The 27,403-nt window shown below is 53.1% G+C and overlaps 1 protein-coding gene and 1 long non-coding RNA gene across 3 annotated transcripts; both read left to right on the top strand.

The window, feature by feature from the left end:
• Positions 1 to 279: 279 nt before the first annotated feature.
• On the top strand, positions 280 to 8,283 carry LOC130844008 (uncharacterized). Of its 2 annotated transcripts, none has more exons than XR_009051127.1 (3): positions 280 to 489; positions 2,332 to 2,483; positions 8,014 to 8,283. It is a non-coding gene; the product is annotated as an uncharacterized LOC130844008 (long non-coding RNA). The 2 variants fall into 2 exon arrangements; XR_009051126.1 differs by lacking the exon at positions 8,014 to 8,283 and adding an exon at positions 2,916 to 3,259.
• Positions 8,284 to 10,007: 1,724 nt separating this feature from the next.
• AQP7 (aquaporin 7) lies at positions 10,008 to 25,241 on the top strand. The gene is made up of 8 exons (XM_057719972.1): positions 10,008 to 10,249; positions 11,367 to 11,417; positions 15,417 to 15,534; positions 23,162 to 23,285; positions 23,680 to 23,817; positions 24,026 to 24,144; positions 24,354 to 24,571; positions 24,925 to 25,241. The coding sequence occupies exons 2-8, from the start codon at positions 11,392 to 11,394 to the stop codon at positions 25,172 to 25,174; spliced, it is 993 nt and encodes a 330-aa protein (XP_057575955.1). The 5' UTR covers positions 10,008 to 10,249; positions 11,367 to 11,391; the 3' UTR covers positions 25,175 to 25,241.
• The last annotated feature ends 2,162 nt before the right edge of the window (positions 25,242 to 27,403 follow it).

Raw genomic sequence — 27,403 nt, forward strand, 5'->3', positions numbered from 1 at the left:
AAGGCTTGGTTCTAGGGGCTTCACAAGGGGAATGTTTGGTTGAAAGTCTAGGGGTTGAAAGCAGGTAACAATTTTCAGAGAACCTGCTCTCTGCCCTACAAAAGGGTTTTCAAACCTCCTGAAGAAATGAGCTGTTTAGAGTTCTGGGGCTGAACTTCAAAACAAATTAATGTTACAAGCCAAGACCTGCCTGCAACGAGGCTGGGAAAGTCTGTCCACCCATCCTTGCCCCTCCCAAACCTGCCTGCGGAGGGTGAACAGCAGATTCCCCCAGACTGAGGCTGGGAACCAGCTCACAGCTCTCCCTCTCTCATCCAACCCCACCCCACTCCCAGCTTGCCGTCTTTCAGGCTCAAATGTCCTGAGTTCCGACGTTTCATCCTGGGGCTGTAGGCTTAGCCAGAGCAAACAGACAGCAGAAAGTCAACAAAACAAGAAAGGAAGCAGCACAGATGACGTGGAAAAGAAAACTTGGAAGCCACAATGAAGGTGTGTGGGTTGAGCTGGAAGGACTCATGTGCCTCTCCTAAGAGCAGGACCCTGGGCTAAGGCTGGCCCTGCCAGTCCCTTGTGGGGTGTGGGAGGAGGGGGCTCCTGGTGGGGCCTCCAGTGGACACGGGCCAAAGGAGTCAGCTTAGGCCAAGTCAGACCAGCAGGCGTCGCTAGCGCCAAGTCTCAGGAGTCTTGTAAAAAGGGTGTGATTGGGAGGGGGAGGGGGTTTGACACCCCTTCCCCTCAACCACCCCACTGAAGCCTAGGCTAGGTTGCCTCAGCTGCTGTGGAAAGCACCTGAGAGGCTAACTGGGGGCCAGGGTTGTGGGTGGAGCAGGAGTGGAACAGGAGTGTTGGAGGGCGAGCTGGAGCCCGAGTGAGGAGCCCCCGTTGTCTGCCCTGCCTGGCTCCTTGCCCCAGGGCTCAGCATCTTGGAGCCACGAATTCCTGGGGATGCCCAAGACTTTCCCTTAACCCCACCCCACCCACAGGCAAGTCGCCCTCCCCGACAGCCTATTTCTCTCCCACTTGGGGCAGGGGGAGCTTAGTTCTCTCAACATGCGTTTATTGTGCACCTGCTGCACAACATGCCATGCAGGCCAGGGCATCCCCGGGAGGCTGCCTGCCCCAGGCCCTGTCATGCCTGGATCTGACTACCTGTTGACTGAGCTGGCAATTGCTGGGTGCTTGGGGCAAGCCCTGCCCCAGACCCTGGGTTTGGGGGATGCGGCAACCAGGAAGTCAAGTCCAAGAGCCGAGCGGCCGAGCTGTAATGGGAAGCTCTGGAGACCAGATGCACCCAGCTGGCTGGAATGTCTTGAGATCTGGGTGGAAGTCCACGGGCGTTGGTCTTGCTATCTGTCTGTGGAATGAGCACAGTATTCTTTCCCACCCCATCCCTATGCCCCCAGCCCTTCTAGCTTTGGCCCTGGAGTCAGGCAAGAGTCCATCAGGGCAGAAGGGGTGGGGTGCAGGGTCCCTTTCCTCAAAGAGGCTTCCTCTCCACCATGCAGAGCGTTTACTCCCCAACCAGGCACGCAGCACCAGTTCAGTCTCTTCTCCCAACAACACTGCGAGGTGAGGATTACTGTTTCCATCGTACAGATGCAGACACCTAATCAAACATCTTGCTCAAAGGTGCCCAGCACCAATTAAGAAGCCAAACTGGATTCAAGCTCAGGTCTGCTGGCTATAAAGTCTGAGTTATGAACCACAACTCACAACCTGGATGGGGGAAGCCACCCCTAAATAGCCAAACCCCAAACCGGCCCCACACTCAGGCTCCCAGCCAGGAGGTCCCTAGGTTTTTCACTGCTCCTTTCTGCCACCACCTCACTCTTTCATCTTCTCATGAAGCATCCCTGATCCTGATTTCCCTCTTTGCTCTGATTAACTCAGTTCCTGAGATGCCACCATTATTAGACTCTTGTTTTCCTGTGGGTTAAGAAATTGCTGCTCAGAGCTTCTCCTTTAAAATGCTTTAATGTAAAAGGATCTTTGATATTGATTTAGGCAGAAATCAAAGGATGAAACCAGAAGGTGAATGGCTGATGGGGAACTTGACAGTGGTGGGATCAGGCTGCCACCCCCTGAACCCAATGACTGGTCAGCATCACTAAGCTTGGGGCAACTAGATATTATGTGCCTCTGGATGAGGTACAGTAGGAAGCACACAGCACTGTCCACAAAGGATTCCCTCCTCCCAAAACTGATTCTCAATAAAATCACACCATTATAGCTAACTTCCTATATATATTCTAAGAAATACAGGGGATGGAGGAAAAGTTAAATGACACCATAAGGAAGCAAACACAAACCCAGAACTGTGACTTCCTATAGAACCAGATTTACTCAACGGTGACAGTGACAGGAACTGAATGTGAACAGAACAGAAAGGGGAACTGCTTATGTTGAAGACAACATCTAACCCAGTGCAATGTGTTTGGATCCTGACTCAAACAAACCAACAAATCAAGACATTTGGAAACAGTGTGAGTACTTGATAATTCCATGGAATTGTTCATTTTGTTAAGCACAGTATTGTGGTTATATAAGAAAATGTTCCCAGGTTTTAGAAATGAATACTGAAGAATGCAGGAGTGAAATGAGATAATGGCTGGAATTTGTTTTAAAATACTTCATGAAAAGAAAGAAAGAAAGAAAAAACATGTGTGACACCAGAATGCCAAAATATTGATGATTTTATGGGGCGATGGGTGTATATGGAGGTTCATGTACTACTTTTGTACATGTCTGAAATTTTCATTTAAAAATGCACTAAAGCGGGACTTCCTAGGTGGCGCAGTGGGTAAGAATCCACCTGCCAATGCAGGGGACACGGGTTTGATCCCTGCCCCAGGAAGATACCACATGCCACAGAGCAACTAAGCCCGTGCGCTACAACTATTGATCCTGTGCTCTAGAGCCCGTGAGCCACAACTATTGAGCCCATGTGCCGCAACTACTGAAGCCCATGCGCCTGGAGCCTGTGCTCTGCAACAAGACAGGCCACCACAATGAGAAGCTGGAGCACCACAAGGAAAAGCAGCCCCCAGTCGCCGCAGCTAGAGAGAGCCCATGTGCAACAACAAAGGCCCAACACAGCCAATTAAATAAATAAATAAATAAATAAATAAATAAATAATGCACTAAAGGGGTATGAAGCCTGTCTCCAGGTGTTGGGAATGGGCATCTGAGCTGGCCTGACTTCAGGGAACTCACCTCTGTCCAGTCCACTGCCTCCATCTCAGCTCCTCTGACATCCACATAGCTGATGGGAAGACTAGTTTGGAACTGAAACAAGTTCCAAACAAGTGCACAATAGTGCATTGTCCTCAGGATGGGGCTAGGCCCTCTGGGTCAGCCTAGCCAGGCCTAGGCAGCCCCTCTTCCAACTCCACTTACTCTGGAATCAGTCAAGCCTTCTTGCCCTCTATCCTTGTCTCTCCTGCCATGGAAACCTGTCCAAAGATGCTGTCTTGGGGCTGAGGGACAACAAGAGGAGAGCTCAGAGTTGTAGGCATAGGAGCCCCTGGCCCTGTTACCATGGTGCAGAAGATGAGGGCCGAGCTCATGCCCCCAGCCAGATGAGATGGGAAGGGGCACAGAAGGCAAGACCAGCTCTCTGGATACCCTCCTTGGTGCGGGACCGGGCAATGGAGCCAACTAGACCATCACCAGCGCTAAGCAAGCTGTAGTCTGTCTCAGGAGGGGTCTCTCCCCCAACCTTTGCTGACTCTTCTAAATTCACTCACCAACATGTCTCATTTCCTTCCTGCAATTCCATCCGATTACAATGTCAACCACTGTCATATTAAACCGTGTGCAGTCTACTACCACTAATTCTGCACGGTGGGGAACGACACTGCTGGGGGTGGTCCTTCGCCTTCCATGTTCCATCCTTGTCTTTCCCATGCAGAGATGCATTAGGGCATCCTCAGGCTGGGCTAGGAGCCAGGACATCTGGGCTTGACTCACCCTGGACCTTCGGCTATGCTAAGAGCAGAAGAGGCTGTGTCTGCGTGCTCAGCCCAATCTGGCTCAGCCTGCACCCCAGGGGACCAGTGCAGGCGTGGGAGGACCCTTCACTGATACTGGGAGAGGCCCGGGAACGGGGAAGGCCCCACCCCACCTGTGTTCCATCAAGCCTTCCTGGGCTCAAGGCCTGTGGATGCCTGGGCCCAAGTCCCTGCCCACACAGACCTCTGCACAGGCCCCCTGGGCAATCACTGTGTTCCTGGAAAGCTGAAAATCAAATCCCCGCTTCCTGCAGGCTAGCACGGTCATTTCAGAGCTGCTTTTCTGCTGCAGGGGGCACCTAGTGAGCATTTGCTCAGGGTCTCTATTCCCTGTTTGTCCCCAATGGGACATCTAGTGTGGAGAGGCCTCAGGATTTGAGCAGAGGTGACAGGTGGGGAAGTTATCTCAGGGAGCAGCTGTGCTGGCCCTCCTGGAGGGAGGCAGGGGCACTGCTCCACTCGGGGAGCCCCTACTGTGAGTCGGGAGACGGGGTCGTCACTTCACACTGGTTGCCAGGGCCTCTGGGTGTGCCTCCTTTTCCAGGCTGAGCAAGAGAGTGGAGAGAGAGTAGCGTGCCCCAGGGTTGCTGAGATGGGCTCTCTGCCCACCCGAAGCCCCCTGTTCCAGATCAGATAGGGCACGTTTCCGCAGTGAGCTGCCTGCTGACAGGTGCCGTGCTGACGCAGGCAGGAAAATATTAACCCAGAGGAATGGGCGCATGCTCGTGTGTGCATGACTCTGCATGTGTGTGTGTGTGTGCGTGTGTGTATGTGTGTGTGTGAGAGAGAGAGAGAGAGTCCACAGAGAGGTTTTCACATTCAAGACCAGACACAAACACACACATATACACACATGCCTGTTCATTCACACATATGTTTACATACAGACATATACAAAGACACAAATGCTTCTCACATATGCATTGCTTCAGTGTCATCATGTCTCCCACCTTCTTCTGTCAATGAGACACCCCTCCTCCAGGAAGCCTTCCCTGATAGCTCCAGTTCATACTAAAAAGTGACAGGCCTTAGCTCTATGCCCGGTTTCTGATGCCAAATTAGGTAGCCTGATGAGGACTTTAGAGTGGAGCAGGCCTGGGTTTGAATTCTGGTTCCATGACTCACAGGATGCTTGCCCTTGGGGAAGTGGCAGTGCCTCCTGACCCTGTCTGCCTCAGTTTCTGCTGACTCTTTCCTAGAGGCCCATGTATGACTCTGAGAAGGAAGGATGAGAGCCTGGGCTAGGGGCAGGGTCTGGTCATTGGAGAGTGTCGGGGTTAAAGACCATCCTGGGTCCTGCCTGCTCCCCTGCCCTCCCCAGAGCAGCCACTCAGCCCCCAGTTCTCCTAGCTTGGGTCCCCGACCTCCTGGGCAGAGCTGGATGTTCTAGTTCTGGGTAATCTTGGGTAAGTTGCTACCTTGCTCTGAATCTCAGTTTCCCTACTTGAGCTTGAAAGGGGACACTTACCTGGGTGAGGCTTAAGGATCTTTTCTCTTTTGAGCAGTCTGAAAATTTTCAAGGCATCAGGTGGTTTCAGAATGACCAGGGTTCATCAAGTTACCTGCACTGCTCTCCCACCCCCTCCCTGTTCCTTCAACCAGAGCTGCTCATTTCTTACTGATTGAGACCATGGTGCCTGAGCTGTATGAACGATTCTGTGGCTCCATGCTTCCACCGCAGGGGGCATGGGTTCGATCCTTGACCAGGTAACTAAGATCCCTTATGTTGCGTGGCACAGCCAAATAAATAAATAAGTAAATAAAGTTTCTTTAAAAAAAAAAAGTCTGGAAAACCCTAAGTGGAAAACAATTTGATTGAAAGCAGTGTAAACTGCTGATAAGTTAATCAAATGACATGTTAGTGGAAATAGCTAAAATGATTCGTTTTTTACACATCAATACTTTAGGGACATTTAGGGGAAGTTCAGAGAAGTTTTAGTACCTTTGGGAATTTTTCTTTATTCTGATTTTTAAAAAAATTTTTTTTTAAATTTTTGTAAAAATTTTATTTTTTTTTAACTTATTGGCTGCATTGGGTCTTCGTTGCTGCACATGGGCTTTCTGTAATTCCTGCGAACGGGGCTTATTCTTCATTGTGGTGCATGGGCTTCTCATTGCCATGGCTTCTCTTGTGGCTCTAGGTGCTCGGGCTTCAGTAGCTGTGGTTCGAGAGGTCTAGAGTACAGGCTCAGTAGTTGTGGTGTATGGGCTTAGTTGCTCGGCAGCACATGGGATCTTCCCAGACCAGGGCTCAAACCTGCGTCCCCTGCATTAGCAGGGGGATTTGTAACCACTGAGCCACCAGGAAAGCCCCTATTCTGATTTTTAAAAATTTCTATTTGCATTTTTATTCCTAACTGGGTTGCAGCCAATTGTGTCTGCCTGATGCTATCATAACAGAGGAGTTGGATACTGTTAAAATTGGAGACAATTCTGTGCTGTACAGCCACATATATGACATGGATGTGGACCTACTGGCATGGAAAAGATATTCTTAATGTTTGAGTGAAAAAAGTACTTTACAAAACTTTATAGAAATTTCATTCTACTTATTGTTGACAAAGTGAGGGGGAGGAATATGTATATGTGTATATATAAGAAAAAAGGATTAGAAAGAAACTACCAAAATTTTTGTAGTTGTCATAGAGGGAAAATGTTTTTTTGGCTTATTTCTACTTTAGGTAATAAAAGAATTAAAAGAAAAGAATCTGAGTTTCTTTATTTGTTTTCTATTTTTTAAAAATTTCCATTCCAACGATGGACAATCATATCTGCTTGACTTGTTTGGCTATGTGTTCATAAATATTTAAATTTCTAGTTAGGTTGAACATTAATGTCCCAAATCACTAGTTCACATTGAAAGATTTTTAGTGTAGTGAGTAAGAAAGGGAGGTTGATGAGCAGCGGGTTATTTCCAAACGTTTTACTAGCAAAAGTAGGGTATTGCAGGCAAAATTAGAATAAGAAAACTGAATGATTTCTGAAAGAGGGACTAAATGTCATAGTTTGCAAAAATTACCCTGTAGCACATTAATATTATCAATTCATTTTCAACTGATTTATCATATCAACCAAATTAGGTTTTGAGTTAATGGTCTGCTACTGCCTTTGCAAACCTTTTCCTGAACCTTTCTGGATGCCAAAAGTAGTGGGGTGAGAGGACTGCATTCCCATTTCTCAGATAAGGAAGCAGAGGCTCAGTGGCAGGGACTGAGCCAGGGTTGGGCAGTGAATCTGATGCCCAGCTGGGACTCCAACCCAGGTAAATGTGCATGGTATCTGGAGGGGTCTTCACTGAAGCCAGAGCTAGGACACTCAGTCAAATCTGAATTTCAGATAAACAACAGGTAATTTTTTGTTTGTAAACAATGGGTAATGTTTTAGCATAAGTATGTCCCAAATATTGCATATATTATTTCTCTGAAATTCAAATTTGACTGAACGTCTCATATTTTATTTGGCAGCCCTACTCAGAGCATACCCTGTGCAGACAGGACCCCAGGTATTCCCTGTCGCCCACAGCAACCCCACTGGTCCTCCAGAGCCCCCACCCAGGCTCTGTCTAGACCCAATTCTGACCCTAGTGTCCAGCCTCGCAGCCCCTTTTGCTGCCTCTCTTCCCTTCACGGTCGAAATTTCTGCCACCTCAGCCTCCACTTCTTCAGCGCTGTTGCTGTTCTCCATCCCACCAGCTCACCAAGGCTGGCCTCTCCTCAGCACCCGCCTCTGCAGCCAGAGCCGCCCTGAGCTTCCAGTGTTCTCTTGGCAGCCTGGTGTCTAGGTTTCTATCTCCCTCCCCACCTGCTCCTTCTCAGTCACCCTCCTGTCCGCAGAATCCTTGACTCCTACCCTCCTGCTTCCTGGCAATCCCATCGACTCCCGTGGGCTGACATCTTGTTCTCTTTCTCCAGCCTGAGCCAGGGCCCAATTATGCTGCTGCCTGCTGGATGCCCTGAGGCCTCAAGGACCCCAGACTGACCACTTCACTCTTCTCTTTGCTTAGAACACTTCAAGGGGGACTTCCCTGGTGGCGCAGTGGTTAAGAATCCGCCTGCCAATGCAGGGGATACGGGTTCGATTCCTGGTCCAGGAAGATCCCACATGCTGCGGAGTAACTAAGCTCGTGGGCCTACTGAGCCCACACACCGCACCTACTGAAGCCTGCGTGCCTAGAGCCTGTGCTCTGCAATGAGAAGCCTGTGCACTGCAACAAAGAGTAGCCCCCACTCGCCGCAAACAGAGAAAGCCCTCGTGCAGCAACGAAGACCCAACACAGCCAATAAATAAATAAATTTATAAAGAATAATAAAATAATTCTTCTGGAAGATTCTTGCTCACCTCCAGGCTGGCTTAGCTGCTCCTGTATCCCCTCTACCTTATCACGGTGTATTCTAAGTCACCTGCCATTTAACTGTCTCTCCCAAGACATAGGCAGGACTGTGTCTGCTCCACTTCGCACGCAGCCCAGTAAATGAGTCCAGGGCTTGATCCCTGACTCCAACATGGATCCTAGTTCCCTCCCTCACCAGCCTGATCCCAGCCCAATCCAACTCTGCCCAAGCAATTTTTTAAAAGTATTTCTTTATTTATTTTACTGTGCTTGGTCTTAGTTGCCACGTGAGGGATCCAATTCCTGACCAGGGATTGAACCCAGGCAGACAGCATCAGGAGCACAGAATCTTAACCACTGGACCACCAGGGACGTCTCTCTGCCCAAGTTCTGATCTCATCCAAGACCCCAGCTCCACTTTTGACTCTTACTTTACCCTGGCCTCAGCAGCACGTATAGGAAAGCAATAAAGGCAGGTGTCCTCCACTACCAGGGGTACATCTCTACCTCCCTGAAGGGAGGACGAAGCATCCTGAGCCTTATTCGAGTCTGCAAAGAGGAGTGAGGGTCAGAGCCTCAGCCATGCTATTGCAGTGGAAGAGTTCGTTCCTTAAGGATGGTCTCTGACTGCGCAGCCTACCTCTGCCTCTCCTTACAGAGTGACTTGCTGGGTGGGCACCTGGGCAATGCAAGTCCCAGACCTGACCTGGTCTATTGGCACCCTCTAGAGGACAGTTCTATTACCAGAGCTGGCTTTGCAACCAAATCCTATACCAGCTCCCCACTTCCAGGGGCTGCCAGCCTCAGGAGCTTCCTGGACCCGCTGCCCACCATCCACCTGGCAGATGTCCTTACAGTCTGCAGACCAGCAACCCCCTCCTTGTTTCTCAGCACCAGGTCACCTGCTCCGATCCCAGACTGGCCCATCTCTAGGCTCAGCCATGCCCTGGCTCCAGAAGTCCTCGCAGACGGCAGCTGGCCCCCTGGCTTGCTCCTGACCCCACCTTGGTCACCCCACCCGCAGCCTTACACTCCGGTCCAGCTTGGCTCCTACCCAGAGGCCTTGCCTGCCATTCCCAAGGGAGGCGTTTTCCTGAGGGTGGGGCCTAGGTTTCCCCTTCCCCTACTCAGATGGGGGCTCCCAGAGGATGAGGCCCAGGCTTTTTCTCCTCCCCACCAGGCTAAGAACCTCCAGAGAAGCAGGCCTGGCTTGGTACCTCCCCTCTTAGACAGGTTTTCCTGCAAATATAGCTTCTGTCTCTTCCTTCCCCTCAGACTGGGAGGCCCCTGAGTCCAGGGCCTGAGTCTCCACTTCCTCCTTCGGGATGGGGGTTCCTTAGGACTGACCCAGGGTCTTCTCCCCAGCCCTTCCACCTGGCTGTTGATCTCCAGAACGTTCCACCTCCAATCCCCTTCTGTGCAGTCCTCCCCACAGTCGGGGCGTGCAGGAGCCTCCCCCAGGTCTGGGGCCTTGTGAGGGCTTCCTCTGGCTCTGGGCTGGACACTTGGCTTGGAGCACAGGCCCTTCCTCTGGGACTGTGAGAACCAGAGTGCCCACCCAGAGCTCCACCTCTGACCTCACAAGGGCTGCCTCAGAACCCGGTCTCCATGGTGCTGCTGGCAGGAGAAAGGATGCTATTTTGGGCAGTGCATCTGGACTTGACTCAAGTGACACAGGCCAAACCCCTGCCCCACTGACCTCTTCCCTGGAGAAACAGGGGAGAGCAGTGCTTGGGCCATCACGAGAAGGGCTGAGAGGCGGGCTCTAGCCTGGGGACACAGGGACAGTGGAGCCATAGCAAGGGCTGCAGCCAGAGCCTGAGACCGTCATGGAGGAACAAGTCCAAGACCTGCTGTAACTGAGAAGCCCCCAAGGCAGATGCTGGGAAGCATAACGCACTTCAGCAGAGTGAGTCGGGCTCTGGGCAGGGCTGGGACAGGGGGCCTTCCCGGGGACCCAGACCTGGGAGTGCCACTCCTGGGGACCACATGGGGAGGAGGAGACCATGGGACTGTCTGGGGAAGGAACCCCAGCTGGGAGTTGAAGGCCTGGATGTCTGTTCTGGTTTAGTCCTGAGTTGCTGCATCATTTGGGCTCGTCACACTTTCTCTCTGGGCTTCAGTTTCCTTACCCGTAAATTGTTGGGAGGACCAGCGGTGGAGCAGAGATTGGGAGGATGTGTGGGGTTGGGCTGCCAGCAGAGCCTGTGGGTGGGACGAGGAGCGAGCAGAGACTGGTGACACTGGACCAAAGCAGAAGTGATGCAGATCAGAGTACTGGGTGAATTTCTGGCTTTGCTGGAATGGTTTCTCCCTCTGGGGTCCCCTCCTGAGAGGTTGGGTCTGGGGCTAGAGGGTTTCTGCAATTAGGGCTAGGGATGTGGACTTGTGCTGCAATTAAAGGGAAGCAGGCTATAGAACAAGGGAGCATGTAGGATGGGGAAACTCCAGGGTTACCTTCGTGCTGTCATTTGTGAGGAAAATGGTACAAAAGTGGGGGGATTTTCAGGAAAGGCGAGAGGGCAGATTTTGTTCCGAGGTGGTATGGGCTAAATGAATTTTCAGGACCTCATCCTGTATGTGGCATGTGTGTGTGCGTGTGTGTGTGTGCGTGCGCAAGGAGGAGGCAGACAAGGCCCTGGGAAGTCAGCAGCAAGAGGGCTTGAGGTTAGACTGAAGACAATAATACCCACGTGTGAGGGTGGAGCTGCTGAGGGGAGGCTGTGGGCATCTCCCCTGTCCAAAGCTGGGCTGCAGACTTGGGAAAGTCAGGAGGACCTCTGCAGGGCCTGGTCCAGGGGCCAGGGGCCCTGAGGCCAGCACGGGCGGGGCTGGGGCGGCAGTGCCTCTCCCCTTGGCTGAAGCTCAGCCCCCCTCCTCTCCCTCCCTGGCAGCTCGGCTGGGTTGAGGGTTGCACTGGCAGGAGCTGTCCCCGTGGCTTCTCGCCTGGGGGGCTGAGGTCTGATGAGAATGAGGGGCCGAGTTCTGAGCCCCCCAGCCCTAGTAACCTCTCTCTGGCTCCACAGCATCTAAAAATCTCAAAGACAGAATATGACTCAGGCCGACAGGAAGAGGCGGTAAGCACCCCACCCATTCCGCTACCCCGGCCCTCCCGTCCTGCACCCAGCGCACCCCCAGCGCCCTCCAGGCCCTACTCTCAGCCTCACCCTCATGACAGCTGACCCTCCCGGACGCCTTTCTTCCCACCCCCAACAGACCATGGGGCCCAGAAGAAGGCTCTCTCCCACCTGCGCCCATAGCGAAGGGCGGGCTGGGCCCTGGGGTGAGAGGAGGCTCGGAAAAACCTGGATGAGGAGCTGGGCAGTGGGTTCCAGCTGCCCCTATGTAGGTTGTCCTCAGTTAACATGAACTCACTACCTCTCACCTGCTAAGGCTCAGGTTTCTTTGGGGTGAAATAAAAGCCAAAGTCCTTGCAACGGTCAGGGCCCTGCCCATCTTGTGCCTGTTTCCTCTGTGACCTTCCCCCAGCCCACCCCACTCTCCCCTGCTTTGCTTCCCTTCAGACATACTCAGAGTCCTTCAGTGACCATCCCCTCTGCCTGAAACATTCTTCCCTCAGTTCCCTGTGTGGCTCTCTCCCTCCCCTCCTCCCTGTCTTCGCTCAAATGCCACCTTCTCAATGAAGCCCTGACGGCCCTGTTTGAAGTCACCCCCACCCCCTTTTCCTTGCTCTATCTTTCCCTGTAGGATATACTGCCTTCCATCACACAAACGTACCTGCTTACTACATTTCATGGCCGCCTGTCAGCTCCACGTGAGCGTGGATGTTGGTCTGTTTGTGTGCTCTTGGATGGAGAGCATGAATGGGTCCCCTCTGTGTGGATGACATCGCTGTCTCTGCCCAGGACTCTCACAGGGCTTTAGACCCTTTTTCCAAAGACCCACTGGCGTCCCTCAGACAGCTCATTCCCAGCTGAAAACAGCCTTCTCCATTCCTTTCCCGTCCATGTCCTGTGGTCTCAGCTCAGTCAAGGATCCCCTTCTCCTCTGATGCTCAAGCCAGAAGTCAAGACCTTGTCCTTGATACTTCTGTCCCCCACGCCTCGCATCTAACCACCAATCTCCTAAAATATGTAAGATGTCCTCACTCCCACTACCTTACTCCCTCACAGCCACTTTAGGCCACCACCTGGTCATTCTTCAAAAGTCTCTTCAGGCCTCACCTCCCACCCCAGGCTTCTTGCTCTGACGGTGTTATCCCTCTCCTCCACTGGATGAAGCTGCCCAAAGGTGGGGACTGGGTTTTTAATTGTACTCCTTGTGCCTGACTCATAAGTAGACGCTCAGCAAATGTTTGTTACGTGGATAAATATTGGTTAGCAGGTTAAATGGTTGGCTTGAGGTTTGTTGGATAGTTTGCAGCTGGTTGGTTGATACGATAATTAAATGAGTGCTCGCTTCGGCAGCACATATACTAAAATTGGAACGATAATTAAATGAGCTGGTTAATAGCAGAGTCAGTTAGTTGGTTACGTTGCCAGGTTGATGAGTCGAAGTGTTGGTTGGTGAGTCGTTAGATATTTAGCTCCTTGGTTAGCACATATTAGGTAATTACCTGGTTGACTGTTAGTTTCTTGGTTTGTAGGCTAGTTTTCCTAGATGCCATCATTTTATACCCTTCTTTGAGCGCTCTCATCTATGCCCGTGGATCAGATGACCATCTCTGATTTGGTGACCTCCAAATGGGCGTCTCTAAACAAGACCACGTGACCAGCAGCTTCCTCACTGGTCACCCCACTAAGCTCCCTAGAGAGCTCCTCAAGCTCACCACACTCAGAAGGAGGCCCCTCAGCCTCCCGCCTGAGACTGCAGCTTCTCTCCCGTGCCTCACGCAGGCCATCGTGCTGTCCTAGCGAGAGCCTGGGCTCCTCCCTGACTCTGCCTCTCCATTCTCCTCTCTAAGACGACACTCAGTCTGTCAGCTTGCCTGTCTTCCTCTAGCCACCTCCACTGCACCTTCTCGGCTCAAGCTGCACCTCTCAGCCTGTCTGACAGCTCACCGTGCCTCTACTTCGGCTCCCTCCTCCCCGCCTCCAAAGAGGAGGCAGTGCTCCCGCTTAAACCCTGCACCCCGTGGCCCTCGGGGATGAGGTCAGACTCCCTAACGTGGGCCACGAGGCCATCTGCTCCTCTCCGCCCACCTCGTGCCACTTTCCCTCCTCTCACTGCAGCCTGTCCTTGCAGAATTCCCCTGTACATCACACATTGTGGTAGCTGCAAGCCTTTGTCCAAACCGTTCCAATGCTCAGAACCTTCCCCGGCCTCCCCAGTGCTCCTTCATCTGGCCAGTCTTCCATTCTCAACCTAAACGTCCCTTCTTCTGGGAGAGCCTCCTGTTCCCTCCTCTGGGGCATTTGCTTCCTCCCCGCAACCCCACAGCGCCCGCTCGTCACTTGTGGCAACACCCCTCACACTTTAAGTCATTGCTTAGTTAACTGTTCCTCCTGCTAAGAGCAGCGATCATGCCAATGTTCTTGACGACAGTCTCTGAACATAGAAGGCGTGCTAGGCTTTCAGTAAGTCCTCGGTGCGTTGGCTCCTTGGTGGTTGTCACTTACTGGGTCCTGCCTGCTGTGCGGTGAGGAGCAAGGGGCCAGGGTTCCAAGGCTCTCCTGGCGTCTTTGACTTCCTGCTTTGTCTACCTCTCCTCTGCCTCTGTGATACCTTCCTGCTGCCTCAGGCTCTTCTTCAGGGCTGAGGAGCCTGGTCATAGGGACAAGGCGACCCTTATATGACGCTGCATGGGAGCTGCTGTTGAATGGGAGCTAGTGGACCGACCATTCAGGCAACTCTACATCCCCCTCCGTATGCTCAGTCCTGGGCTTGTTTCCCTGAAGTAGGGACAGAACAAGGACTAGGGTGGGTGAGAAATGAACATGGGGTCTCAGCCAGAAAAATGTAAGATGTTTTATCCATGCCTGGTTTACATTTCTCACTCCCTGTGCTTCCTCTTTGCTGCTGCGAGGCCGGGGGAAGTCAGGAACCTGAGGCAGGATGGCGGTGATGCTGCTACCCCAGCAGGGTGAGGAAGTTGAGGGACATTCAGCGTGGGAGGTGGGGGAGGGTCACCAGTCTGAACCAGCACTAAGGCTGCACGTAGAGGTACCTGCACCCCTCCTCCTCAGCTTCCGGACCCGTCTCCTTCCTCAAAGTCAAGTCCTATCCCCCCACCCTCTAACTCACTTTTTCATTTGTCTATCCATCCAATCATGAACTTACTAAACAAACGTTTAGCAAGCATCTACCATGTGTCAGGCACTGTGGGAAGTTCTGGGGATCTAGTGGGAAGCAACAGATGAATTCTCAGTTTTCATTCATTCAACAGTGTATATGGCACACCTACTGTGTGCCCGGCACTGTGCTAGACACTGAGGATACACCAGGGAGTAAGACACAGTCCCTCGTTTCCTTCCTCCCTTCCTTTCATTTGTTCATTCTCTCATTCACTCACTCACAAACATTCGTCTGCGTTGACCTTGCAGAGCCTGGTGTACTTTGCCGTCCCTGTCATCTTTGGCAGAACCTGGTGTGTGCTTCAGGCCTCAGTGCTGTTTATAGAGCCTGGGTGCAGACTTTGCCACACCCTGTGCTGTTGGCAGAGCCTTGCTATTGCCAGGTCCTGACTGGTGCCTTACCTGTGTCCCCAGAACTTTGGCCCCAGCAGACAGGCAGACAGACAGACAACTGAGCTCCACTCTCCTGCCTGCTCTCTCCCACTTGCTTCTCCCCCGAGGCACTTTGGCACCACAGATGGCACTTACTGGCTCCCCAACTTCCCCCCTCTACAACCTGGCCTCATTAGCGCACCCTTCCCAATGGCCCAGTCCCCAGCAGGAGGAAGAAGGGGCATGGCCTGGATGTTTACCTCCAGTCCCTCTGCACGTCCCGGGGCTCTCACATGCCTCTGACTCCAGCAGTACCAGCTGCCCTGGGCAAGAGGAGGTGCACGTGGAGAGGCCAGGATTACCCATTAACTCAGCTATGAATTGAAGGGCTGGTGGACAATAAGTGCGCTTGGTCTCACTTCTGCCCATGGGCTCGGGCCGCTGCTTCAGGTCCACCCGCATGTCCAAGACGATCATGCAGCCTGCAGTAACAAGGATGAAAGCAATACTGCGGAAGGAGATGGTGCGAGAGTTCCTGGCCGAGTTCATGAGCACGTTTGTCATGATGGTGAGTGGGCGGGTGGCTCGGGGAAAGCGGGCTCTGAGGAAGGGGCCTCAGGAAGGTAGGGCTCAGTAAGGACAATCCAGGCCGCCTCGCCACTGCTGCGCTCTGGGCCACACTGTCCATCCCCCGGCCTCTGAGCTAGGAGCCTAGGGAGAGGCACAGGGATATAAGGGGAGAGCTCTGTCTTTCTCACCATGTCCCTCTGGGAGAGAAAGGGCTCATAATATGTGGGGGCAGAATGAAATCCTGGGCTGGTTGCGGGTGGGTGGGTCAGGGGCCACGACGGGAAGTGAGGAGAAGGGAAGTGAAGAGTAGAGATTGGAGAGGATGCTGAGGCTTTGAGAGTTAATCCTGAGGGCAGTGGGGAGACGTGGAAGGTTTTCAAGCAGGGGAATGATATGGCAAGATTTGGATTTTAGAAGGAAATGCTGGGAGCAGTGTGGAGCCTAAGCAGAATGGGCAAAGCTGGAGGGAGGGGAGCCAAAGAAGAGGCTGCTGCAGTGACCCAGGATAGGGAGGGGCTGTGACTGGTCCAGGGACGGAGAAGAGAGCACACGTCTGAGAGAGCTGTAGAGGATGGAACCTGCGAGCAACAGAGGTGGGGTGGGGGCTGAGGGGCCCATTCCGCGAAGCCTGTGGCCCAGCGCAGGGTGAGGCGTGAGGTCAGTTTTAACGTGATCGGGTGAGGTGCCAGGGAGAAATCTTGGGGTGGTTAGATATGGCGGCCTGCAACTTTAGAGAGTGGCTTGGGATGGAAGTAAAGAGTTAGACTTCATCAGAATATGCCTGGTGGTTATAAAAATTGTCCAGTGAGAATGTGTAGAAAGAGAGAAAAGCTTGAGGACAGAGCCTGAAGAATGAGGAGGAGCCGAGAAAGGGGCCTGAGAAGGAGTGAGCAGAGCGGTGGGAGGAGAAGGTGGGGGGAGAGCAGGTTAGAGAAGTGGGGTACCCACAAGGAGGGAGAGGTCAGCAGTGTGGGGAGCTGCAGACAGGCCAGAGAAGTGAGCGTGGGCACCTTCTCATCGGGTGTGGCAACCTGGAGGTCCCAGGGGACCTTGGTGATGGGACCTTTTAGTGGATGATGGGACAGAAACCAGATGCAAGTGAGATATGGGGTTTCTTGGAAACTCCCTGTCCCCTCACCTGCGTCAGCCCTGCCCCTTATCCCATCCAGCCCCTGCCTTTGAGCTGTGGCCGTGCTTGTTTGCACGTGACGAAGGCCCAGGTCCGTGAAAAGAAGGGCTAGCCACTGGGAAGCGAAGCAAAGGTGGTGGGAGCATGTCAGAGGCAGCGGGGAGTGGGGTGGGGAGAGAGCATGCGTGTGCTTGTGTGTGTGTGTGTGTGTGAGTGTCTGTGCACTGAGTCACAGTGCAGGAGACACTGGGATCCCCAGAGCCCAGGGGACTCTGGACACCTGGGTTCTTATCCTGATCATCCTGACACTGAGTCACCAGCTGGCCTTGGGCAGGTCTCTCTGTGGCTCAGAGACTATCTTCTCAGACATTATTAAGTGTGTTGAATCGGGCCTCCATGGGCTTTGGAGCTGGGTTTGAATTCTGACTCTGCTATCTCCTAGCTGCTATCTTCTATCTATCTTACATAAGCATCTTAACTGTTTAGAACTTTAGCTTCCTCATTGGTAAAGGTGACCCTAATATTGAGCTGGCCGACTTGTGTGAAGGCCAAGAGCCTGACACCCAGCACACACGTAAGACATATGTATTGGTTGCATGTCACACTGACAAGTGCTCTCAGCTGCTCTCCCCTGCCTGCCTCTTGCTGTCTCCCCCTCCTCCATTACCTGCCCTCCTGAGCTGTGATGATAGCCATCTGGATCCTCTCTTGCCTTAATCCAGAGCAAAGTCGTTCATGTAGGACAAGACATTCCAGCCCCATGAGGGCTGTTAAACCTTGGAACTGTGGAGGCGGGAGGATGCCTCCTCAGACAGCTCTTAGGGAAAGCAGGCACCACCCACATGCATTCATGCCTGCCCCACTGCCCACTTCATGTCTTTCTTCCATTTATTGAGATTATTATTGAGCACCTACTGCATACCAGGCACTATAATGCTAGGCCCTTATGTGCAGCATCTTCCCAAACCTCACAACAGCCCTGTAAGGGAGGTACTGTTATCATCCCCATTTCACAGATGGGGAGACTGAGGCAAGACATAGTCATTTGCCCAAGGTCACATTTTAAGTTAAGATTATTATTTTTTTAATTTTAATTTTTTGGCTGCTTTGGGTCTTCACTGCTGCATGCAGGCTTTCTCTAGTTGTGGCAAGAGGGGGCTACTCTTCCTTGCGATGCAAGGGCTTCTCATTGCGGTGGCTTCTCTTGTTGGGGAGCATGGGCTCTAGGTGCATGTGGGCTCAGTAGTTGTGGCTCGTGGGTTCTAGAGTAGAGGCTCAGTAGTTGTGGCACACGGGCTCAGTTGCTCTGTGGCATGTGGGATCCTCCCAGACCAGGGATCGAACCTGTGTCCCCTGCATTGGCAGGCAGACTCTTAACCACTGCGCCACCAGGGAAGTCCTAAGTTAACATTAAATCCAGGCTGGTCTAATATCCCGGTCTTGACCCTTCATCTCTATGCTCTGTCCCTTAGCTTAGCTGTGGATTTCTGACTCTCCCCCAGCTGAGGTAAGGCCCTCACTTCTAGGCTTTGGGTAGTTCAAGACCACTCTCTAGGCCTCGGTTTCCCTTGGGAGCAGAAACATTGGCCATTCAGTTGCTGTGAAGATCGAAGGGAAGTTAACACTTGCAAAAGAACTTTGTGAAGTGTATGCTCATGGAGGACATTGTGGTGTTGTTATTTTTAGGTGTTGGGCCTATGCCAAGAAGTGGGGGCATTTTCAGTTGAAAGGAAGCTCAGTGAGTCATCAGCGTGAAGGTTTCGCCAGAAAAGCTGGAGTGACCTTGGGCCCCATTTATTGCAGACAAGATGAGGGAAGCAGACTGTTCCACTGGGTTCCACTCTGTAACCTTTGGGGGTATTGTCCTCCAGGCTGGGACTGTGGTTATTGGAGGGACCTGGAGAGGCTGGGCCACATTCACTGACCAGAGAGGGGAGGAGCTGGGCTATCAGGTCCCTGGAAAACCAGCTGTAGTTGTGAGTAATAGGGCAGGGGTTGCAAAAACACTTTGGGGGCCAGAGAGAGTCACCTGAGGGTAGTGGGGACTGTGGCTAATGGCAGAGTGCTGACCTATGCAGAGACGTGGCTGCCAGCACTCTAGCTGACTGTTGCCATGCCACGTGGAATGCAGGCCACTGTTGACAGAGCTTCTGATTTTGCAAGAGAAGCTGAAACTACTGTGCATGAAAACCATGTTATCCAAACGAAATGTGTGCTGGACGGATTAGGTCAGGGGCTGCCAGTTGGTAACCTTGACATAGGGGATCATGTGGGTTTATTCACTCATTTATTATTTTTAGTAAATGGTTTTGGGCTCCTACTTGGAAATGGGGACCCTTGGTTTTCAGACCCTCCATGCCTGCTCCAGCCTCTGCACCCCAAAGCCTGTCAGCCTGGCCTGGCCCTGCTCCCCACCCCCATGCCCCATCTGCTCCTGTCCTCTCCTGCCTCAGCCTACCCTTGACCCTAAGCCAACTCGTGTCTGGGCTCCGCTGCACCTGTCCTGGGGCTCCTGCAGGACCCAGTGTGCCCTGCTGAACTGCCTCTCCCCTCCGCTATCCAGGCTAGTTCACTGTTCCTCAGATTTCCCCAAAGCTGCTGTGCTCATCTGCCATTTTTTTAAAAATAACTTTTAATGGTTTATTTATTTATTTATTTATTTATTTATGGCTGCATTGGGTCTTCGTTGCTGTGCATGGGCTTTATCTAGTTGCGGCAAGCGGGGTCTACTCTTTGGTTGCGATGTGCGGGCTTCTCATTGTGGTGGCTTTTCTTGTTGTGGAGCATGGGCTCTAGGGCGCATGGGCGTCAGTAGTTACGGCTTTCGGGCTCTTAGAGCACAGGCTTCAGTAGTTGTGGTGCAGGGGCTTAGCTGCTTTGAGGCATCTGGGCTCTTCCTGGACCAGGGATCGAACTCACGTCCCCTGCGTTGGCAGGTGGATTCTTAACCACGGCGCCACCAGGAAAGTCCACTCACTTGCCATTTTTTATCAGCAAACAGCTTGGACTCCAGTCTGACAGAGAACCATCAGGCAGGCTTCCTGTGTCTGGCTCCTCACCCATCAAGCCTCGCCTCCCTGGGCGTCCACATATGTCCTCCTTGGCTGGGGTAGGGCCCCTCCCTCTGCTCTTGTGCCAGTTGCCCCCACCCCCTCAGGCTACTCAGGCGCTTTGTTCATCCTTTCCTCTCTCCTTTATCTCCAGCCCCCACCGCCACCTGCCCCAGCCTTAACACACTCAGGTCTCTCTACCTAAAACAGCAGAACACAGAGCATCCCTTCCTTCACCCAGTGAGCCCCTCATTGATCACACTCGCTCTCCCTCCCTTCTCAGGCAGGTTCTCAGAGATGTCTACACTGGTCCTTTCAACTCTTCCCCACCACCTGTTCCCCTCACACTCTCTGGATCTGGCTTCTGAGCCCATGGCCTGATGATACAGTGCTCACCATGCTACTAATGACCCTGGATTGTCACATCCAAAGGGATGCTTTCCAAGCCTTCTTGCGCTTGACTCAGAGTCTGCACGTGACCATGTGGGCCACACGCTTCTTGGGAAACTCTGCTTCTCCCTGGAGTCCAGGGCACATTCTCTTTGTTCTTCCATTTCACCATCTGCTCCAGCTGGGGTTTTTAACGCCCACCACCCCTGAGGGCTGACATTCGGCCCCAGGTTCAGCCCTCAGCTGCCCACTCACCCTGCACCTTCTCCCAGGGGTCTTCATCCTCTCCGATGGCCTCAACTGCAGCCCTTCTGTCCACAATTCTTCAGGTTTTCTTTTTTTTCAAAAACTCTAGAACTGTTCAAAGGAAATACAATATGAGCTACATATGTAATTTAAAATTTTCTAGTAGCCACATTAAAAAGGTAAAATTAATTTTAGTAGTTATTATACTTAACCCATATATCCAAAATGTTACCATTTCAACCTGTAATCAATATAGTTATTAATAAGATCTTCTACATTTTCCTTTTTCTACTAAGCCTTTGAAATCTGGTGTGTACTTTACAATAGATCTTAGTTTGGACTAGCCACATTTCAAGTACATAATAGCCACATGTGGCTCCTGGCCATCATATTGGATGACAGATCTAGGCTCTGATTCCAGCAGTCTGGACATCTACAGTTCTCTCAAAGACAACATATCCAAAACACATAGACTTTTCAGAGGAGGTGCCATCTGAATGTGGTCTTTTTAAAAAATATTTATTTATTTTATTAATTAATTTAGTTTTTCTGGTGGGGCTGGGTCTTAGTTGCAGCATGCAGGCTTCTCTCTAGTTGTGGTGCATGGGCTCTCTAGTTGAGGCACGTGGGCTCAGTGGTTGTGGTGTGTGAGGGCTTAGTTGCCCCATGGTATGTGGGATCTTAGTTCCCCTACCAGAGATTGAACCCATGTCCCCTGCATTGGAAAGTGGATTCTTAACCACTGGACCACCAGGGAGGTCCCTGAACATGGTCTTAGAGTATCAATTTTTCAGGATCTAGGATCAGGTATTCCAGAGGGCATATGCAAAAACACAGAGGCACGAGAAAGCAAGGCATGCAGGGAACAGTGTGGTTGTTTGCTTTGAGACTGGTATAGATCACTGCCTAGATTCAAAAACTGGCTTACCATGTGCAAGATGTGTACTTTGGACAAGCCACTCAACTTCTCTGAGTCTCTGGCTGCCCATCTCTCAAATGGGGAGAATAATAGTACCTAATGCATAAGTTGGTTAAAGGAGGTGATAGATAGAACTTGCTTACCAGTGCCTGGCACATAGTAAGTGCTCAATAAATGGTTATTATTCTTAATAATAGTACTAATGCTATTATTAGTAATACTAGTGCTCAACATAGAGAACACTGGAGCAGATGTGAAACTGAGAGGCAGAAGGCATGAAATCAAGGGTCTTAAATGGTGGCTTACTGAGTTTGGACTTTATCCTAGAAATGGAAGGGAGCCAGTGAATGTTTGAACAAAAGGCAGACATGGTCAGATTTTCGTGTTAGGCCACTTGGCTATAGGAAGAGACAGGGTAAGATCTGGGGAGAGTATAGGCCACGTGGGATGGGGGAACCTGGGATGAAGATCACACTTTCTAAGAGATGGTGAGCTTTTAACCTAGAGCCGGAGAGGCCCATGGAGCACCCCCGGAGACTTCCAGTGGGTATTTGGAAATAGGGATCTGGCTCCCAGGAGAAGGTTTTGAGAATTAGTGCATCAGGCATATCTGAAGCTCTAGCCCCGGTAAGAAAACCCAGGAGTGACTGGGGTGAGATATGAAAAAGGCTAGGGAGGGAACCCTGGGACCATCTGTATTTATGAGGCAGATGAAGGAAGAAGAACGTGGGAAGGAACTGTGGAGAGGGGGAGGCTAGAGAGGGAAGAGGAAAACCAGGAGAGAGAGATGTCATGGAAGCCAAAGAGGAGGTACTTTCCAGAAGCACAGAATGGTTAAGAGGGTGAAAGTCAGCACAGTCCAGTGAGACGATGCCTGAAGGGACTTTTGGGCAATGCGGAGGCTGGAGACCTTGGACAGAGCACCGGTGTCCATGACAGTTGGAAGCTGAAGCCAGGCTGAAGGAGGGAAGGCAAGGGAAGGGATAAAGGAGCCAGCCAGCGGGTCCTTCCTGGAGCCTGACCGACACGGGAGGGGGCATCCAGGAGTCCACAGCTGGACAGGGAGGCCGGGCTGAGGCGGGAAGCTTTACTTTTAGGAAGGAAGAGTCTCGAGTCTGTGGGAGGCAGTCAAGGGGAGGGTGGAAGGTACAGTCTAGGGGGAGGCCTCTGCAGGAGAGCGAGGTGGGCACAGGAGCCAGGGCTGCAGGGAAGGCAGATACGGATGCAGGTGGGTGTTGTCATCGGCTGGGGGAGGCTGAGTGAGGGCCTCCTCTTAGGTCTCTACCTCCCTGTGAAGGGGGTCAGTGGGTGGTGTCATCTGATGAGATCTGGTGGCTAGGGGTGGGCAAGAAGTTCAGGAGGGATGCCCGAGGGCAATGGAAATGTTGCTGAGTGCTGGCTTCCAGAGCTGATGGGGAGTGGGGAGGGGCGGGGAGGGTTGGGGGGTCCTGGCAGAGCCCAGACGTGAGGTTTGGAAATCCCTTGAAGAAACTTCCTTCAGGCTAGGCTGAAGTGTGAACAGCTCTGAGGGGTCCAGTCCACACCAGCCCTGCCCTCCTGGAAGCCCTGCCTCCTCCTGGAACTTCAGGTGGGCTCGGAGTCCAGGGGCCCAGATATGTCCGTAAGGGCCCCTGACTCCACCCCCTCCCCCCGGCTCCTTTTACAGCCCTCACTCAGCTCCCGCTGGTCAGGTGTGGGAGGCCTTGGCAGGGGCATGGGGGAGAGGTCGTGAGGAGGGAGGTCTCTGGAGGAGGAGGGCACGGCCGAGGGTCCCCAAGGGCAATGCCGGGGAGGCTGAGCGCGGGAGGCGCGGAGCCCCAGCTGAGCTCGGAGCCCTCCTCTGAGGTTGGGGTTTCTGGGTGGGTGGTCCCTCAGAGGCCCTCTCCTACAGGTGTTTGGTCTCGGCGCCGTGGCCCACATGGTTCTAGGAGAAAAAATGGGGAGCTACCTCGGCGTCAACTTGGGTTTTGGCTTCGGCGTCACCATGGGAGTGCACGTGGCAGGGAACATCTCTGGTGAGTGGGCCGGGCCCCGCCTGCCAGGCACGGGCCGGGGTTCCCTCTGGGCTCCTCCTGCCCCCTCCCAGCCAGCCCCTTCTCCACGTCAGCCAGCGCCCCGCCCTCACGGGCCGCTTGAAGGGAGAGCACCGAGCCCCTGCCCTCTGCCCCCCGACCCACTGTTTCCACTAGCTGGGTCAGCTCAGGCACCTGATCGAACGTCTCCGTCCCTCCCTTCCCTTTACGGCTGCACGGAGGTGGTGGCGCCCGCCTCGCGGGGTCGCTGTGAGGACTGGGTGCGCGCGCTCCACACCTGCGGGCCGCTATCGCTGCTGCTGCTGCTGCTGCTGTTGTCCGTGTTACCCATTATTGTTGTCTGTTTCTATGCCGACACACCCGACCCTCCCTGCAGGGGCCCACATGAACGCGGCCTTGACCTTCACCAACTGTGCACTGGGCCGCATGTCCTGGAAGAAGTTTCCCGTGTATGTTCTGGGTCAGTTCCTGGGTTCCTTCGTGGCTTCTGCCACCATCTACTGCCTCTTCTACAGTGAGTGTCCTGTCCTGGCGTGTCCACCTCCGGCCTCAGCCTCCCCCCTGAAATATGGGCAGATCTGACCCAGTGTTCTAGCCTGTGGAAAAGTCTGGGAGAGAAAAGTCTTGGAGGTGCTCCCTGCCCTCCATGCTACAACCTCATCTCTGGGACTGCTGTGGGGTTTGGCTGGGGGAAGGTGTACACTCAGTCTGTGTTTCCACAGCCGCCATTATCGACTTCTCGGGGGGAAAGCTGACAGTGAGCGGTCCCACAGCCACTGCTAACATTTTTGCCACCTACCTTCCTGACCACATGACGTTGTGGAGGGGCTTCCTGGATGAGGTCAGTGGGCCAGGGGGTGCCCCTCCTCAAGCGCTCCCCCACGCAGGAAGGGGCCAGCAGGCAGCCCCTCGTGATGGAGAGGACCAAGAGCGCTGGGTGGGGACGGTACCAAGACATGTCTCTGCCAGCGGGTTTGGGCTGGGGGCACTGCTGAGGCCCTGCTGCTTGGCCAGGGGCCCCAGGTGGCTGCCACGGTGTCTGCTCCCCAGGTGTTGGCGACAGGGATGCTTCAGCTGTGTCTCTTAGCCATCACGGATAAGGGGAACAACCCAGCACTGCAAGGGACACAGGCCTTGGTGATCGGCATCCTTGTTGTCATCATTGGGGTGTCCATGGGCATGAACTCAGGATATGCCATCAACCCATCCCGGGACCTGCCTCCCCGCTTCTTCACTTTCATTGCTGGCTGGGGCACACAGGTCTTCAGGTACTGCCTTGTCCTGTCCACTCCTGTGAGTTTTCTGTGGGTTCCCTGCATGTGGAGGGGTAGAGCAGCCCGGGAGCAGCGTGCAGAGCTCCCAATGACCTGGGGAGGCAGAAGTGCGTCCTAACTTTCCTCCAGACCCTTCTCCTGGACTGAATGTCAACCCTGCCCCAGACCGGCCTCTGTCCCTGAATCAGGCTGAAGCTGACCGGTGTCCCGGGCTCAGGGGCAGCTCCTGGGCTAGGATGGGGTTACTCCTCTACTCTCAGGCCCTACTCTCTGTCTCAGCCCGAGGCAGGTGCAGGTGCCATGCTGGGCATCGGCCCCCTAAGCTGGCCTCTGCCTCTTGCCTGCAGCGCCAAGGACTGGTGGTGGGTGCCGGTGGTGGCACCACCCCTGGGCGCCTACTTAGGCGCCATCATCTACTTGATCTTCATTGGCTCCAGCACCCAACGGGAGCCGCAGATACTGGAGAATCCCTCGACGTATGAAGACCACAGAATACCTGTGTTGCCCAAGACCATGTCTCACCCACCCGTGACCTCTTCCCTCACCCCTGTCTCTGTGTCCCCCGACAACAGACCTTCAGTTCTGTCCCACCCTTAAGTGACTCCATCTGCCTAGAGCACCTCTAAGGAAGACTATTTGTCCCAATAAAGAAAGTCTTGTCCCACAGTGGCACCCCCGCTTCCTGGGTGCCTCCTGTGGTTGGGCTTCCCTCCTGGATTCTTCCAAGAGTTCCAGGGTTATGCTGTAGCCCAAGGCTGAGCATAGAGCTGAGAGGCCTCCAACTCCTTCCAGCCCTGGCAGCTGGGTCGCCCCTGGGGCAGAAGGCGGAAGGGCCGACCGGTGGCCTCAGTAAAAATAGGATCAGATCACAGGACACTGGACACAGAACAGTGGACTTGCAGGCACAGGGTAGGAGGGGATGGGTTGGGGGAAGGGACACCAGCTAGCAGGTGTGTGTGTGTGTGTGTGTGTGTGTGGTGGGGGGGAAGGTCAGCTCTGGAGACACCTTGAGCTGCCCTGGAATAGGACTCTAGACTCTTCCTCAGTTCTGGCCAGTCCTTGGACGAGGCAAGGCCAGGCCCAAGTGTGTAGATCAGAGTTTCTCAGCCTTTTTTTCATTACTGCCCCCCTCAGGAGCCTCTTAGACATTTTTTTCTTAACACATGATATTTTAATAACACAGGTATATCTGTTTATGTACTGTACATATATCTTTGCTTTATACAAAAAAAGTAGGATTTTTAAAAATCTCTCCCTTCCAAGGATCCCTTTTTTTCTCCCATGGGAGCAACATCTCCCCCACCCTTGAAAATGCCTGATGTAGACTGAAAGGAGGGAAGAGATTGGGCTCCTCTTCCTTCTTCCTGGGGCCAGAGCTCTCGCACAGTAAGCAATTCCAGAGTTGGAAAGGAAGAAGCAGAGAGGAAAATCCTTCCAAAAGGCACCAGGGCAGGAAATGGTCTCATGGGGTTCAGGGGACAGGTGCAGAGGGTGGGTGGAGATGCGGCAGCCAGAGTCCACTGACTCAGGGGCCGCGTGGAATCATCCTGCTTTCTGGGACTCAGAAGGCAGCAGTGCCCAAGGTTCCTGTCACTACTTGTGCGTTTAACCTTTCAGCAATCACTGAGCACCTCTTGTGTGCAGGCCCCATGGATGAGGCTGGGTCTCTGCCTTCGAGGAGTGCAGCTCCTACTGAGGACAGGTAATCGCAAGGAAGGCAGCTAAGTGGTGAAGAGGGGGCGGACGGTGGGGCTCATAGGGGGCTTACAGCCCAGCCCCGGCTTCCCAGAGGAGGACACAGAGCCGAATGGGGGGTGGGGAGGTCCTTTCTGGGGCTGGTTGCCACACTTTATGGTTTGAGGAGACAGGGCAGAGGAGGCTGGGCTTTCTTCTGGAAGCGGAGTCATGGTGAGATGAGATTTAGAAAGCCCGCCTGGGCTGCAGTGTGCAGGATGCTGGAAAAGGGGGAGCCTGGAACCTGCAAGGGAGTGTGGCGTGAGGCTGCTCCAGGAGGAACAGTGCGGCAGCTCACAGGTCAGTGCTGGTGGGTGGAGAGGAGAGAAGGGATTTGCCCAACTCCAAGGAGGTAAAACCCACAGGATCTGGGCTTGGACTGGAGGCAGGAGAGGGTGTGGATGTGGCAGGGGCCAGGGCTGATTTCCAGTTTCTGGCTTGGGCCCGGGGTGTTGGAGATAGCCCCACTGAGCATGAAGTGTGGGAGAGGAACTGGTTTGAAGAGGAAGATGGTAAGGTATGTCGTGGACACATTGACTGTGAGTTGCCTGTGGGACTTGGGCAAGAGGTGTGTAGTCTTGGGCAAGTTACTTATCCTCTATGGGCCTCGGTTTTCTCATTTGTAAAGTGGGTCTAATAATATTACCTACCATTTGTGTTGATGTGAATATGCAATGAAATAAAACATGTACAATGGTGAGGATAGTGCTTGGCACAGAGTAACTGCTCAATAAACCATTATGCCTTTTGTGTGTGGTCTGGAGCGCAGAAGAGAGTTGAAGCAGAGACTGGGGAAACTATGGTTGTGAGGATATAGCCGGGGCTGAGGAAGGGTGAAGGAAGGGTCAGTGAGCAGGGTCCTAGGAGCACAGCCAAGAGGCAGCTGTGAGGTGGGGTGAGCCTCTCAAGAGGTTTGGTTGACAAGGGGCACAAAGTGGGTGGTCAGGGGACACTGGAAACACCCCAAATGTCCGTCAACGGGGGAACAGATACTTACATTGCAGTTCAGTCACATATAGCAGAATATGACACATCAGTGAAAACTAAGGCACAACGGCTACCTGCAACAACACGGAGAAAGTTTGGAGGCAT

The sequence above is a fragment of the Hippopotamus amphibius genome, chromosome 2 (assembly GCF_030028045.1).
Source record: "Hippopotamus amphibius kiboko isolate mHipAmp2 chromosome 2, mHipAmp2.hap2, whole genome shotgun sequence".
NCBI lineage: Eukaryota > Metazoa > Chordata > Mammalia > Artiodactyla > Hippopotamidae > Hippopotamus > Hippopotamus amphibius.